Here is a 14,586-nt window from a genome sequence, read left to right on the forward strand (position 1 = left end):
GAGCCCTCGAAAACTCAACCCCCCCCCTCCTGAAAGGGCACAGGTCATTTTACACTCTTAAAGAACAACCTCGATTGTCTAGCCCAAGGGCCTCTCAGGGGCAACAAAGTATAGTACAGTATGGTAGAGGCTTTTGCCTATGAGGGGACTCTGGGTCTGTGCGGTATGTTCCCGCAGCAGCAGCAGCAGCCGGGACACAAAGCTAGAGTGTCAACACCCCCCACAGCCAAAGGCCTGGAAAGAAAAGGAAGTCCGGTACAGCGGTCACACTGCCTGCCTTCCAACAGCTCTTACAACTACCACCAGGCAAAGGAGCTGCGGGCAGCCAGCCTTCGTGGTTACATGGTCACACCTAGTGGCCGAGAACTTCCCTAATTCCTGCTCCATTCAGGACTTCTTGTCATACTTCTGCTTGGAAAAGTAGACTAAATTTAACTGTGGGACAGTTATATGCCTATTAAATTATGTTTATATTATAACTTTACAGAAACCAATTGAGTTCACACACCGCTTATTATAAGCAAAAAAAGGTGTCTCCTATTTATAAGGAAAACGGGAAAATCCAGCTAAAAGCAGAGATCACCCTCGGCTAGCTAAATTCCTACAGCTATTTATACCATCTGTCAGTGCTCTCTCTTTTAGGCAAGGACCATGTCCTCTGTATCTTTATTTTCCCCACTCCCAGCTTAGTTCTCAACACTAAACTCGGAGTCCTCATGAAGGAGGAAGTGAGTCACCTCTGGTTTCTGCTTGAGCTAAAGCCTGTACACAACAGACATACAAATAAGGCTAATGCATTTCTTTTATCAAGAGGCTACAATCAGGATCAGGCCTAAAATTCTAAGGTCAGGTCTCATTACAACCCGGAATCATAATGACATAATAGCTCATATGTGTGGATTTCCTACCACATAAGGAATAATAGTAGATACCGGCCCATAGTAAGTACTTAATAGATTGAATGATAAAGTAAAATACAAGATCATACTAATAGCATCTCGCTAAGATTACCTGGACTCCAGAACCTTTGATTCCTCCATCTTTGAGTCATATATCTGTATTAATTCCTGAGAATTTTCCACATTAAAATTAAGAAACTGCAGATCACTCTGTTGTTTTACATAAATCTGCCGTAGATATTGATAAATCAATAAGATGTGACAACAAAACTATATTGAGCCAACATTCAAATGCTAAAACAGATCAGTGATAGAGAAATATGCAAAATATGTTTGCTTTTATTTTTCCTATGTTAGCATTCAGATTTGTTAGTGTCACTAGTTTCCAAACCTTTCATTTCCGAAAGCAAGACCCTATCAGCTATGCTAAATATGACACACCTTTAACGTAGTTAGGGTTCCAAAAGCACGACAAACAAAAACTGACACATACTTTTCCTTATTTGTTTGTTTATAAAAGCCTCACAAATAGTAAGAACAGTGTAATTGGGGACGTACATACCTGTCTCAGATTATGGAGTTCTGCGTTTGTGCGCTCTTGCTTTGACTTTGCAATATCAAGTAACTCATCTTTCCTTTTTTCTCTCTCTGCTATTTAAGAACAAATATTATTAAAATATTTTTCATCAGCCATATCAACTCAAACCTCTTCATTTCCAAAAGTTTAATGTTCCAGTAACTTGTTTTCCCCTTGTTCCTCAAGTTAAAATCTGCAAAATGCGTGGCTGGGAAGAGCTTTAATCTGTGATTCTGACTAGATCTTTCACCAAATTTGAACATTTTCATAAAAGAATTCATGCTGAGTCAAAAAAGGATTCAGAATTGTATCAAATGTATGTTTTGTATACACAAACACACAAGAAAAGTCTGAGAGCAAATACACCTAAGTATTTAAAGAAGCTTTTTTTGGATGGGAGGATTAATGACAATTATTTTCCTCTCTTTTTTTAAGGGGGGCATGATAAAATACATATTATTTTAATTTTTTTCATATTACATGAGTAACTTACTAATGCATTTTGATTGTAAAACCCAAACAACATGTTACCTCTAACAACAGAAAAAAATGAACATTACAAGGGACAAAAAACCAAAATCATGATTTTTACCAGTATGCAAGCCAGTCTGATGTAATCTTATAATCAGGCCCTTCCTATATATTGTCATTGACCAAAGACCAAAAACAATTGTGTCCATGAAGTGCCCGCACAGCAGATAAGTTTGCCCAGCACTCCTTCAAAGACTTCCTATTTCTTGAAAACGCTTCACCTGATAGGTAAGATTCTGAGTTCTCTTGAATACACAGTTTTACACTCAATTTTTCTCAGTGCAAAGAGAAGGCAAAGAGAATTAAAAAAAAAAATCTTCGTTATTGGGGCGCTTGAAGTGGCTCAGTCAAGCATCTGCCTTCTGCTCAGGTCATGATCCCAGGGACCCAGCCCCGCATCGGGCTCCCTGGCTTGGTGGGAAGCGCGTTTCCCTCTCCCTCTCCCTCTGCCCCTGCTTGTGTTCCCTCTCTTGTTGTGTCTCTCTCGGTCATTTTTTTTTTTTTAAATCTTCATTCTTTTACAAAGACCAACAACACTTCGCTGAAACACGGACACTCCACTAACTGCAGCTCCGGCATGAGAAAGCTATATTCTAAAAACGAATTCAGAACTTGGTAAATGAGGGACACCTGGGTGCCTCAGTCAGTTAAGCATCTGCCCTCGGCTTAGGTCCTGATTCTGGGGTCCTGGGATCAAGCCTTTTTCTCCCTCTCCCTCTGCTGTCCCCCTGCCTGTGCTCTCTTGCTACCTCTTTATCAAATATTTTAAATAAATAAAATCTTAAAAAATAACCCTCTACATGAATAAATTTTAAGTAAATCTGATTCAATTATAAATAAAAATTTATAACTTATATCTATGGTTCTTTCATAAAACGCTTTACATGTCCTTTTTCTCATGGATGAAAAAGCATAAACATTTTTATTATCACTTCACATCTGGACATCGCATAAAACCTTTAAGGACAAAGGCATGCACTTTGCAACTCCACTAGACTGCTGTTCTGTTGGCCTGTGGTCAGGGGACCAGGCAGAGGAAACTGATGGGGTCTGTGCACAGCACCTCCTCTCCCCAAAGTGGTTCATGTCCAGCCCTTCCAATGGGGGTCTGTAGTATCACCTTGCTTCCAAAGGTAATCCTTGTGCACAAAACCGAAAACGTGAAGAGAAGCCTGGTGAAAGCCCTGTGGCCAGGTTTAAACTACTCCGTCTTTTCTATTCAATTCTGAATTTATTTCTTGGCATTACGTGAGTCAATGCCATAATGAAAGCACATAAATGTAACGGATTTGCATTATTTATGCAGAGCTGCATTTAGTTTACGAATTCAATCATAAGCACAAAGAAAACAATTTAAAAAAGGAACCACAGCTACTTTAATAGTAGAAGCAATGCCCACAAGGCATCTGTGACTCTCTCCTGGTCTAGTTTCTACCTCCCTCTTGTACTAACAGCACTGTGACACGCTGGGTGTAATTCCTAGTGTTTAGAGATACTTGTTTCGAATATAGTATGGCCCCTAAACAAAAGCCAACTACTTTATTTGGAGCTCAAGGATAATTTTATTTACTTATTAAAGATTTTATTTTTAAGTAATCTCTACACCCAATGTGGGGTTCAAACTCATGACTCTGAGATCAAGGGTTGTATGCTCCACCCACCAAGCCAGCCAAGCACCCCTCAAGGGTAATTTTATTTATTTGTTTACTTATTTATTTAAAGATTTCATTTATCCATTTATCAGAGAGAGAAAAAGCACAAGCAGGGGTAATAGCAGGCAAAGGGAGAAGCAGGCTCCCCACTAAGTAGGAAGCCCGATGTGGGACTCGATCCATGGACCCTGGGACCGTGATCTGAGCCGAAGGCAGAGGCTTAACCATCTGAGCCACCCAGGCGCAGCTCAATTTTAAACATATCTGAGTTTTGCCTTAATCTGACTTTAGAATAATCTATTACTGCATAAGAGGCAACTCCACTGTAAATATAAATGTTCTCCTAGATGAGATACTTTTCTGCATGTCTGGGTTTAGCTGAGAGATCCAAGTGAGTGGGGCTGCCTATTTTCACAAAGCGGTCACAGAAAACAAAGAGGTATTGTACACCCGGGATGGAGGTCTGAGCAAGCAGCCTGAATAAGACAGCGCAGGGGAAAGGGGCCTGCACGTCTGCAGCTGCCACATTCCGGCCAAGGCTCTACCTTTTACTGCCTGGGAGAACGGAGGCTATCACTCGATCCCATGGGGCCCTACTTACAGGACTGTCAGGGCCCCAGAAATGTGAACTGGTTTCCTCGCTTTATTTGCAAACTTCTTATAAGCAGTTATGTACAAACAAATGAAAATGTCTCTGAGCTTATTTACGTGAAGAGCTTCATCTTCAATGAGAGGGTAAAAAGTTTTGAACTTAACAGAAAAGTGTATTTTTTTTTCAGAAAAGTGTATTTTTAAGACATCTTCCAGCTTCAAATAAAATACACGCTATTTTAGCCGGAGCACCTGACAGCACATTATCATGTTAAGCCTTCTCAAATTATTTTTAGGCTTGGGATGCCTGGGTGGCTCAGTCAGTTAAGCATCTGCTTTGGGTTCAGGCCATGATCCCAGGGTCCCGGGATAGGGTCCCACATCAGGCTCCTTGCTCAGCAGGGAGTCTGCTTCTCCCTCTGCCTGCCACTGCTCTTGCTTATACTCGCTCTCTCTCTTACACACAAATAAATAAGTAAAATCTTTAAAAAAATAAGGTTTAAAATCTTTAAAAAAAAATTGTTTTTTGGCATGAATAGAAAAAGTATTTTAATTCGCTTTTATAAGCCGCTTTAAACATCATGATCTCGGGTCCTGGGATCGAAATCGGGCTCTTTTGAGCCTGCTTCCTCCTCTCTCTCTGCCTGCCTCTCTGGCTATGAATAGTCAAATAAAAAAGTATTTAAGAAATCAGCTTGGGAGTGCCTGGGTGGCTTAGTTGGTTAAATGTTCAAATCTTGGTTTCTTGAAGATTCTCTCCCTCTGCCCCTCCCGATTGATGTGCTTGCTTGCTCTCTCTAATAAATAATAATAAATCTTTAAAAAAAAAAGAAGTCAGGGGTGCCTGGGTGGCTCACTGGGTTAAAGCCTCTGCCTTTGGCTCGGGTCGAGGTCTCAAGGGTCCTGGGATCAATCGAGCTCTCTGCTCAATCAATGAGCTCTCTGCTCAGCGGGGAGCCTGCTTCCCCCCCCCCCTCTCTCTGCCTGCCTCTCAACCTACTTGTGATCTCTCTCTCTGTCAAATAAATAAAATCTTTAAAAAAAAAAAAAAGGCATCAGCTTAGGAAATGATAAAAAATTATTATTTCACAAAATGGATTTTTTTTAAAAAATTTTATTTCTTTGAGGGGTACCTGGGTGACTCAGTTTTTAAGTGTCTGCCTTCAGCTCAGGTCATGATCCCTAGATCCTGGAATAGAGCCCCGCATCAGGCTCCCTGCTCAGCGGGAAGTCTGCTTCTCCCTCTCCCACTCCCCCTGCTTGTGTTCCCTCTCTTGCTGTGTGTTTTTCTCTGTCAAATAAATAAATGAAATCTTTTTGAAAAAAAAGATTTTATTGGGGGGGTGGGAGGTTGGGGTACCAGGTGGTGGGTATTATAGAGGGCAGAGATTGCATAGAGCACTGGGTGTGGTGCAAAAATAATGAATACTGCTATGCTGAAAAAAAATAAAGAAAAAACAAAAGATTTTATTTATTTGACAGGGAGAGGGAGAAGCAGTCTCCCTGCTGTGCAGGGAGCCTGATGTGAAGTTCAATCCCACTGGCAGACACTTAACCGACTGAACCACTCAGATGCCCCACAAAATGGATTTTCTGTGAGCCTAGGAGTTTCTTAGCAACTAACTGAGTTCCCGGCACCAAAAGTTGATCCAAAGTTTTTTGTAAATCAACTGTTAAGTTGTAAATATACATATATATCTTAATATATATTTAAATATGTGTTTTTAGTAATAGAGTAACTTTGAGAGAACATTCTAGAAATAACAGAAATAGTGACCCCTAATGGTAGAAAACTGCATTTTCCCCCATCCTTATCACATGACATGAAAATTAAGAATTCTATTTATGTGAAAAAAATGTTAATAATGCATTTTGCCGTTTAGCTTATAGAAATGCACTCTCCTCCTAGAAGGAAGGACATTGAGGGTATATATAACTAGACCCCCAAAATATCAATTTAATTAATTCTGTTTGGAACTTCACCTCCAAATCTACGATTTTCCTCATGCTAAAAAACAAAGCCTAATAAAATTTGGCTAGCGGGGACAGAGATAAGATCTATAAATCAGTGATTCTCAACTGGGAGCAGCCAGGGAGAGGTCTGAACTAGCAGAAACTAATGGGGTGTGTGAGGGACAGTACGGGAGAATGTGGCTGGGGAGATAGAATGTGATTTTTATGTTTATCTGGAAGGGGCCCAAGGCAAACTATTGATACATTTGCGATTTTTAATCATTAAAAAAAATTCATCCTTAACATTACTACTTCAGGTTCATGCTGATAAAACAAAACACATCTGCATTTCTGCAACTGTAATCACAGGTGATCTATTTGCAAAACTGGAAAATTGAATTCCCAGTTTTTACCTAGTATTTGCAAAAGTACAAACATCCTTTCTTCTTCAAATCATAAGCTCCTTCATTAACGGATTTTTAAGCGCACATACTACATTTTCAGTGAGAAGTGCAGTCACGCATCATGCTAGAAGAGAGGGAAGGTAGCTCCTTATTTTATATAAGAGGAAACAGGGTTAACTGGGAGGCTTGCTAACAACTTTAATATTCCCTGCCCGGTCCCGCCTGGTCCCTCCAAGTAGATTTAAAAAGTTACTATTTTGAGAGAGGTGTAATTCCTTTATAGTTGTGCCATAGAACGTTTAGGCTACAATCATAGAACTATTCAATCACTTAAATTAATGATCTAGTTTTACCAGTAAAAACCAGTTCATCATGCAGGCAACTTTTCTCTTGCTTGAGGCGAATGATCTCTTCCCGCTGTTCATTATTTTCTGTTGTCTTTTCATTTAGATCCTCTTCACAAATAGAAGAAAACAGAAGTCCTTTAATAGATACTACTTGCTAGAGGAATATAAACTGTGAGGCCCTCTCAAGCCCTTGGCACCCCCATGTGAAGTCCCTTTGGAGCGGCAGCCGACCTATGTCTCGTATCCAAACCTCGCAGCATCCCTGGCAATGACCTTGTCAGGCTTCCCTACCCCTCACTGGTCTCTCTGCTCAAACCATGCCTCTCCTCTTACCGCCTATTGCCCACCGAGCAATCAGGGCTTTTTTTTTTTTTTTTTTTTTTGAAGTAAACTCAACCCCCAGTGTGGAGCTCAAACTCACAACCCCAAGATCAAGAGTCACGTGTTCTTCCAACTCAGCCAGCCAGGCACCCCAGGGCAATCTTTTAAAAGTAAAAAACCTGTGGGATGTCTGGGAGGCTCAGTCTTAAGTTAAGCGGCTACTTTCAGCTCAGGTCATGATCCCAGGGTACTAGGATCAACCCCTGCATCGAGCTCCTTGCTCAGCAGGGACCCTCCTTCTCCTGCCTGCTTCTCCCTCTGCTTATCCTGACAAATATATTTAAAAATCTTAAAAAAAAAAAAAAAGGAAAAGATCTCCTCATGTCACTTCTCTCCTAAGAGCCCTTCTAACACTCTTAGGATGAAATCCAAATTACCCCTAAGCCCCCAGTGGCCTGGTTTGGCCTGTCACTCTCCCCCTTCTTTTGTTCTGTTTGTTGAACATGGCCCAACCTCAAAACCCACCCAGGGCTTTTGCATTTGCTGTTCCTTCTGCCTGGAAGGCTCTGGGCGCAGATATTCACATGGCTACTTCTGCCTGCCCTCCAAGCTTCTCCTCAAATGTTCTCCTCAAAGTCACCTTCCCAGTCCACCCAAACTGAGTGGATTCCCCTCACTCTCTAGTTCACTGTCCATTACCTTGTTGTCCTTTAAAGAGATAACAGAGTCTGTCCCTGCTGTCAAGGGGTGTATAGTGTGATTATGGTTTTAGATGAAGCTACAAACATAGACAGAACGTATAATTTGCCACAAGTCAGGGCATCATAAGATTTTAGAAGGCTGAGTCTTCTAAATTGACCGTAATAAACTTTGGCAATTTCAATAGCAACTTGCTGGCTCAGGGTGTAGGAGTGCTGAAAATCTCGACTGCATCCTGGTCATGTCTGTGCAACGACCTCCCTCACGCCTACGTGCCCTGAACAGAATTGGGGAAGGCTTATTCTGATCCTCCCCGCAGTGCACGGATGGCACCACTTTAGATCACCACCCTCTGACCTCAGCACCACGCCCCCCGTTCTATAAAAGCTGTGGATTAAGGTCTGGACTTGGCGGAGAGTGGCACCAGGATCATGGTCTGTCTGGTCCCCCCATCAGTAAGTTACCCTGAATAAAACTCCATGTAAACAGCATGGAGTGGCCTCCTCTGCTTTTCAGTCTCAACGTGCCTTCTAGGTCTGCAGGGTCCTTAACTGTTCCCCACCCCCAACCTCCTAACAATGAGGCGCCCCACTATGGTCAGAGGCGAGAGCAACTTCCACCAAAACATGACTTTGTCGTTCTAAGGTTGCTTGTTGCACAGTAGGAATCTGTCTCCGCGTCTCACACGATGACCACTGACTCTGCCCCATGTGTGGGGAAAGGCCAGAGAAAAGTCGACCTACCTCCATGCCCTCTGCAGGCAAGTGCAAGCTCTTACTGCACCACCTATATCCACGTTCACATGAACAGGACTAACCTATTTGGTAAACCTAGCCTCCCCTTCTTTATAAAATTTCAAGTAACATTACGTAGAAGGAAATGAATCATGGAGTTACTCTGAGAACAAAAATAGAAAAGGAAAATGCAAAAGGAATTTTCAAAAATAGAACATGTGCCAAAAACCACCCTGGCAGACTGTTAGTGGCGGTCCCTCATCCGTCCCTGCATTCCTCCCAGAGGGACAAATATTTCTCCACTGCCTGACTTGGGGTTTAGCCACATGATGCTTTAGCCAACAGAGGGAGGATATGTTGGGTCCTTACATGTTTCTGCTTCTCTCTCTTTTTTAAAATCTATCTATCCAGGGGCACCTGGGTGGCTCAGTGGGTTAGAGCCTCTGCCTTTGGCTCAGGTCATGATCCCAGGGTCCTGGGATTGAGCCCCGCATCGGGCTCTCTGCTCAGCGGGGAGCCTGCTTCCTCCTCTGCCTGCTTCTCTGCCTACCTGTGATCTCTGTCTGTCAAATAAATAAATAAAATCTTAAAAAAAAAAATCTATCCATCCATCCAATTTTAAGTAAGCCCCACAATCTTTTTTTTTTTTTAAAGATTTTATTTATTTATTTCACAGAGAGAGAGATCACAAGTAGGCAGAGAGGCAGGCAGAGAGAGAGGGAGAAACAGGCTCCCCGCCGAGCAGAGAGCCCGATGCGGGGCTCGATCCCAGGACCCTGAGATCAAGACCCGAGCCGAAGGCAGAGGCTTAACCCACTGAGCCACCCAGGTGCCCATCCCCACAATCTTTTTTTTTTAATCTATCTATCTATCCATCCATCCATCCATCTAATTTTAAGTAAGCCCCACATTTGAGGGTGGGCTCCAACTCAACGACCCCGAGATCAAAAGTTGCCCTGCTCTCCCACCTGAGCCAGCCAGGTGCCCCTGCTTCTGCCTTTTGCGGGGCGCTTGGGTGACTTCAGCTCAGGTCACAATCCCAGGGTCTGGGATCAAGCCGGGTGTTGGGCTCCCTGCTCAGTGAAGAGTCTGCTTCTCCCTCTCCCTGTAGGTCCCCCTGCTGGGCTCAATCTCTCTCTCAAATGAATAAAATCTTTTTAAAAAAGATTTTAAAAAGGGGCACGTGGGTGGCTCAGTGGGTTAAGCCTCTGCATTCGGCTTGGGTCGTGATCCCAGGGTCCTGAGATGGAGCCCTGCACCTGGCTCTCTGCTCAGCGGGGAGCCTGCTTCCCTTCTTCTCTCTGCCTGCCTCTCTGCCTCCTTGTGATCTCTGTCTGTGAGGTAAATAAATAAAATCTTAAAATAATTTTCTGCTTTTACCACGGGGGAAAAGTGCCCAGACCAGCCAACTAGCAAGAAGTGAGACACGGGATGCAGAATTGCCCCAGAGCAGCAACTTGGCCAGCCCAAGCGGGATAAGCCAATTCCCCCTGGGCTGATACCTACGCTTATCAGATGCTTCTGGCTGACATGGCACCAAGATGTTGATGCTGACTGTTATGAAGCATAAATTAACAAGAGCTAACTGGTACAGCCAAGGAAGCTTATTTTAAAAATATAACCCATTGCACACTTGCCCCAAGTCTGTTATTTACCTCTTATGACATGAAAACTGCAGCATTATTCTGTACAAATGAAATGAACATTTCATGGTAGGATCTAAGGCCAGCAACAGGCCTCTTAATCACAAGATGAAGAAATACGCGCCCAAGACGAAATGCTGCATTGCTATCTCTTCCTTACCTTTCAGTTTATTGACTTCAACTTTAAGTGTCTTCAGTTTCTGCTTGTAATCTTGCTTTTCTTTCACGATACACGTCTCCACCATCTTCGCATCACGCAAGGCATGCTCTAACAGTTTAAATTTTCCCGAGCAGTCTGCAATGTGGTTGACGGCCTCGATAATATCTTTGTCCTAAGAACCAAATTTGAAGACTGTTCTGTAAGGTTTTTAAGTTTCAACGAATCAGTGTAAGAAGATCTCACTTGTTAAGTCCCCCCATGTGCCAGGTTTTGTTCTAGACACCTTATTGTCGTTACCTAACGGGACCTCATGGGAACTCTCTGAGACGGTATCACCATTCTCCCCGGGTGACGGATGAGTCAAGAGTAAAAGGTCCACGGTTCCGCAAGTAGGTAGGGACGGGGCGCCGATTCGCCCCGAGCGAGCTGGTCCCGCTCACCATGCGTAAACCACCACAGCTTACTGTTTCAGAAAGTTGATAACCACAATGTGATTGCTTAAGAGACTGTAATTGCAGGGGCACCTGGGTGGCTCAGAGGGTTAAGCCTCTGCCTTCGGCTCAGGTCATGATCCCAGGGTCCTGGGATCGAGTCCCGCATCGGGCTCTCTGCTCAGCAGTGAGCCTGCTTCCTCCTCTCTCTCTGCCTGCCTATCTGCCTGCTTGTGATCTCTGTCTGTCAAATAAATAAATAAAATCTTTATAAAAAAAAAAAAGAAAGAGAGAAACTGTAATTGCAGTACGACAGCTGGTGGCCCTCGGAGGGGACCTGCACTACAGGTAAACCCACGGGCCTCTTTTCCACCCCTTTATTCCAGCTTGTTAAAATGGCAGACGCCAAGAACGGATTCCCAAACTACCCAAATCAGAACCCTTTTATTGTTGAGGGGATTGTTTTAATGACAAAAAAGGCATCTGCTTGTGGAAAATTCAAACAACACCTAGAAATATAAACATACTAAATAAAGGTTCCCTCCCTCCCCCACTCACATGGAATGACTATTATTATAATAACTGTAATACAGAACAGTTCTCAGAAGCAGGTGTCACCCCTGCTTAAGGACAGCCATTTCTCCTATAGCACCATATATGCATTCCTAGGGATGCTCATCTCACACCATTTCAATTTACAGGAAAAACAGGGTTGGCAGACCAACAGAACTTCGTGATTAGACTGGTAGCTAAAAAACCCAGGTCCATTAAGTATGCAAACCTGATGAGTCTTTTCCAGCATTTTCATTAGCACTCACAGCCTCACCAGGAGTTTGCCGCAATGGAAACCAGAGTAGTTGGTAAAGCCACTAAATCGGTCACTACTTGACTAAAGACAATTCTGTAGAATTTAGTATTTTCTCTTCAATTTTAAGAAAGCTTGCCCATGACCACTTTAAAACATTAAAATGCAGGGGGAAAATCACATAGGAACTGGCATGAGGGTCCCATTATGCCTAAACCATTCCCTATTCACCAGCTGCCAAACACATGTGATAGCAGAAGAGACTGTCAGTCAGTCACTCATCATGGCACGTTAGTGGCTCTATCGACTGCCAGATTGCTAAAAGTTCCTCTCCCCATTAAAAAACAAAGAAACACTAACAAGCAGTCTGATTGTCAATGACTTTATGAGAACTAACACTGGATACCTTGGAAGAAAACAAGTTAATTCAGACATGCTAAACCATGGAGTAAGCCTTGGAGATGAGACCAAAAGTGAAGTCCTGTCTCCTCCTTCGGTGTCTTGAGGACATCATTTTAAACTTGTTTCCCTCATTTCTAAAATGTATCTTACTTTAAAAATTCATTTACTTATTTGAGAAAAAAAGTGTATGTGTGCGTGTGTGTGCAAGTGGGGGGAGGGGCAGAGGGAGAGACCCTTCGAGCAGTCTTCCCACTGACCCTGGAGCCCGACGTGGGGCTCAATCCCACAACCCACGAGATCATGACCTGAGCCAAAATCAAGTATCAGACGCTCAACTGACTGAGCCACCCAGACACCCCTAATTTTTTAAGTTTTTAAGTAATCTTCATATTCGGTATGGGGCTCAAACCCACAACCCTAAGATCAAGAGTCACATGCTCTACTACTCTAGCCAGTTACCCCTAAAGTGAGAATTTTATTTTGCTTTATTTTATTTTATTTTTAAAGATTCTGTTTGAGGGACGCCTGGGTGGCTCAGAGGGTTAAGCCTCTGCCTTCAGCTCAGATCATGGTCTCAGGGTCCTGGGATCGAGTCCCGCATCAGGCTCTCTGCTCAACAGGAGTCTGCTTCTTTCTTTCCCTCTGCCTGTCATTTCCTCTGTTTGTGCTCTTTCTGGGAAATACATAAATAAAATCTTAAAAAAAAAAAAAAAAAGATTCTGTTTGAGAGTGAGTGAAATCACGTGAGAGAGATTACAAAGGGAGGGAGAAGCGGACTTGCTGCTGAGCAGGGAGCCCGATGTGGGACCCAATCCCAAGACCCTGGGATCATGAGCTGAGCCGAAGGCAGACGCCCAACCGACAGAGTCACCCAGGCGCCCCCAACTAAAATAAGAATTTTATTTTATTTTATTTATTTTTTTTTAAGATTTTATTTATTTGACAGAGAGATCACAGTAGGAGAGAGGAAGGGAAGAGATCACAGAGAGAGAGGAAGGGAAGCAGGCCCCCTGCTGAGCAGAGAGCCCGATGTGGGACTCGATCCCAGGACCCTGAGATCATGACCTGAGCCGAAGGCAGCGGCTTAACCCACTGAGCCACCCAGGCGCCCCTAAAATAAGAATTTTAAAAGAGACAGTAACGTTGGTAGCGCTACCATCTGATTTGCAAACGGACTTGAGGAAGATAATGTACGTGACTACACTTATAAAGTACAAAGTGCCCTGGCAAATGAAGGGATCATTATTTTGAATTACCTTTAGCTTTATCATTGTAGTGAGAGCCTGTTCTCGAGCTTGTAATTGTCCTACCTGGGCAGAAAGTTCCACTAATGTGTTGCTGAGGTTTTCGTTTCTAGCCTACAAGGGAACAACACATAAAACACTAACTGAGTCATTTAAAAGCTTTCATTACTATCATTACTTTCATTAGTATCATTTCATTTCATTTAAAAGCTTTCATTATTTCATTACTTTCATTACTACCATTAGCCACAGTCTGTGCACATTCTGTTTTGTTTTAACGTTCATTTAGTGACAAAGTGGGCCAAGTAAGCAGTCATCAAAAAGAAATACAAATATCTCTCTCCATTACCTCTGGCATCCTCTCCAAGCTTATGTTTGCCCTACTGAATCATATTGGTTATGCTTACAAATGTCTATTTCCCAATCTCTTTTATGTTTAACTCTAGGTTGGCAAAAAGGAAATGAACAAAAATTGGATTAGTAAGAAATTTACTTTACTGAAATAAAGTGAACATCTATGTGCGCGCGCACGTGTGTATACATAAAGTGTTTACTCTATGTTGAAAGACCTTCACTTCATACTGGGGTATTCCCATGTATCAGGTTTTTTGCAGGTTTTTCTGTTTTGTTTTGTTTTTTTTTTAAAGATTTTATTTATTTATTTGACAGACAGAGATCACAAGTAGGCAGAGAGGCAGGCAGAGAGAGAGAGAGAGGGAAGCAGGCTTCCTGCGGAGCAGGGAGCCTGATGCGGGGCTCGATCCCAGGACCCTGAGATCATGACCCGAGCCGAAGGCAGCAGCCCAAACCACTGAGCCACCCAGGCGCCCCTGTTTTGTTTTGTTTTAACCACAGAACTACGTAAGATATTTACTGGTTGGAAAAATAAGAATAATGAGGCTTTTAAGATCGTATCTTCGTGAAGGAAATTTAAATACATGTTACTAAGTAAAAGAAGCCAATCTGAAAAATCTGTATTCCATATGACTCCAACTATATGACATTCTGAAAAGACGGAACTAAAAAGGTGACCGGTTCCAGGGGTTGGGAGAGACAAGGATGGAACACAGGATTCTCAGGGGAGTGAAATTACTCTGCACAATACTACAATGGTGGGCACATGTGATTACCCATTTGTCAAAACCCACAGAATATACAAACCAAGAGTGACCCCTAATGTTAAACTATGACTT

At 42.8% G+C, this 14,586-nt stretch overlaps 1 protein-coding gene across 8 annotated transcripts in view; it reads right to left on the reverse strand.

Annotated features, from left to right (window-relative positions):
* CCDC62 (coiled-coil domain containing 62) overlaps positions 1-14,586 on the reverse strand; it is a 44,064-nt gene that overhangs the window by 22,345 nt on the left and 7,133 nt on the right. For 4 of the 8 annotated variants that reach the window (XM_045073616.1, XM_045073619.1, XM_045073624.1 and 1 more), the window contains 5 exons: positions 13,406-13,507; positions 10,512-10,683; positions 6,961-7,062; positions 1,462-1,550; positions 1,012-1,127 (listed from right to left, as the gene is read on the reverse strand). In XM_045073616.1, coding sequence (XP_044929551.1) covers positions 1,012-1,127; positions 1,462-1,550; positions 6,961-7,062; positions 10,512-10,683; positions 13,406-13,507 — 581 coding nt within the window. The remainder of the gene's footprint in view (positions 1-1,011; positions 1,128-1,461; positions 1,551-6,960; positions 7,063-10,511; positions 10,684-13,405; positions 13,508-14,586) is intronic. The other 4 variants (XM_045073618.1, XM_045073621.1, XM_045073622.1 and 1 more) reach the window with 4 other exon arrangements.

Source organism: Mustela putorius, unplaced genomic scaffold (assembly GCF_011764305.1).
Source record: "Mustela putorius furo isolate JIRA1106 unplaced genomic scaffold, ASM1176430v1.1 tig00537248_pilon_pilon_pilon, whole genome shotgun sequence".
NCBI lineage: Eukaryota > Metazoa > Chordata > Mammalia > Carnivora > Mustelidae > Mustela > Mustela putorius.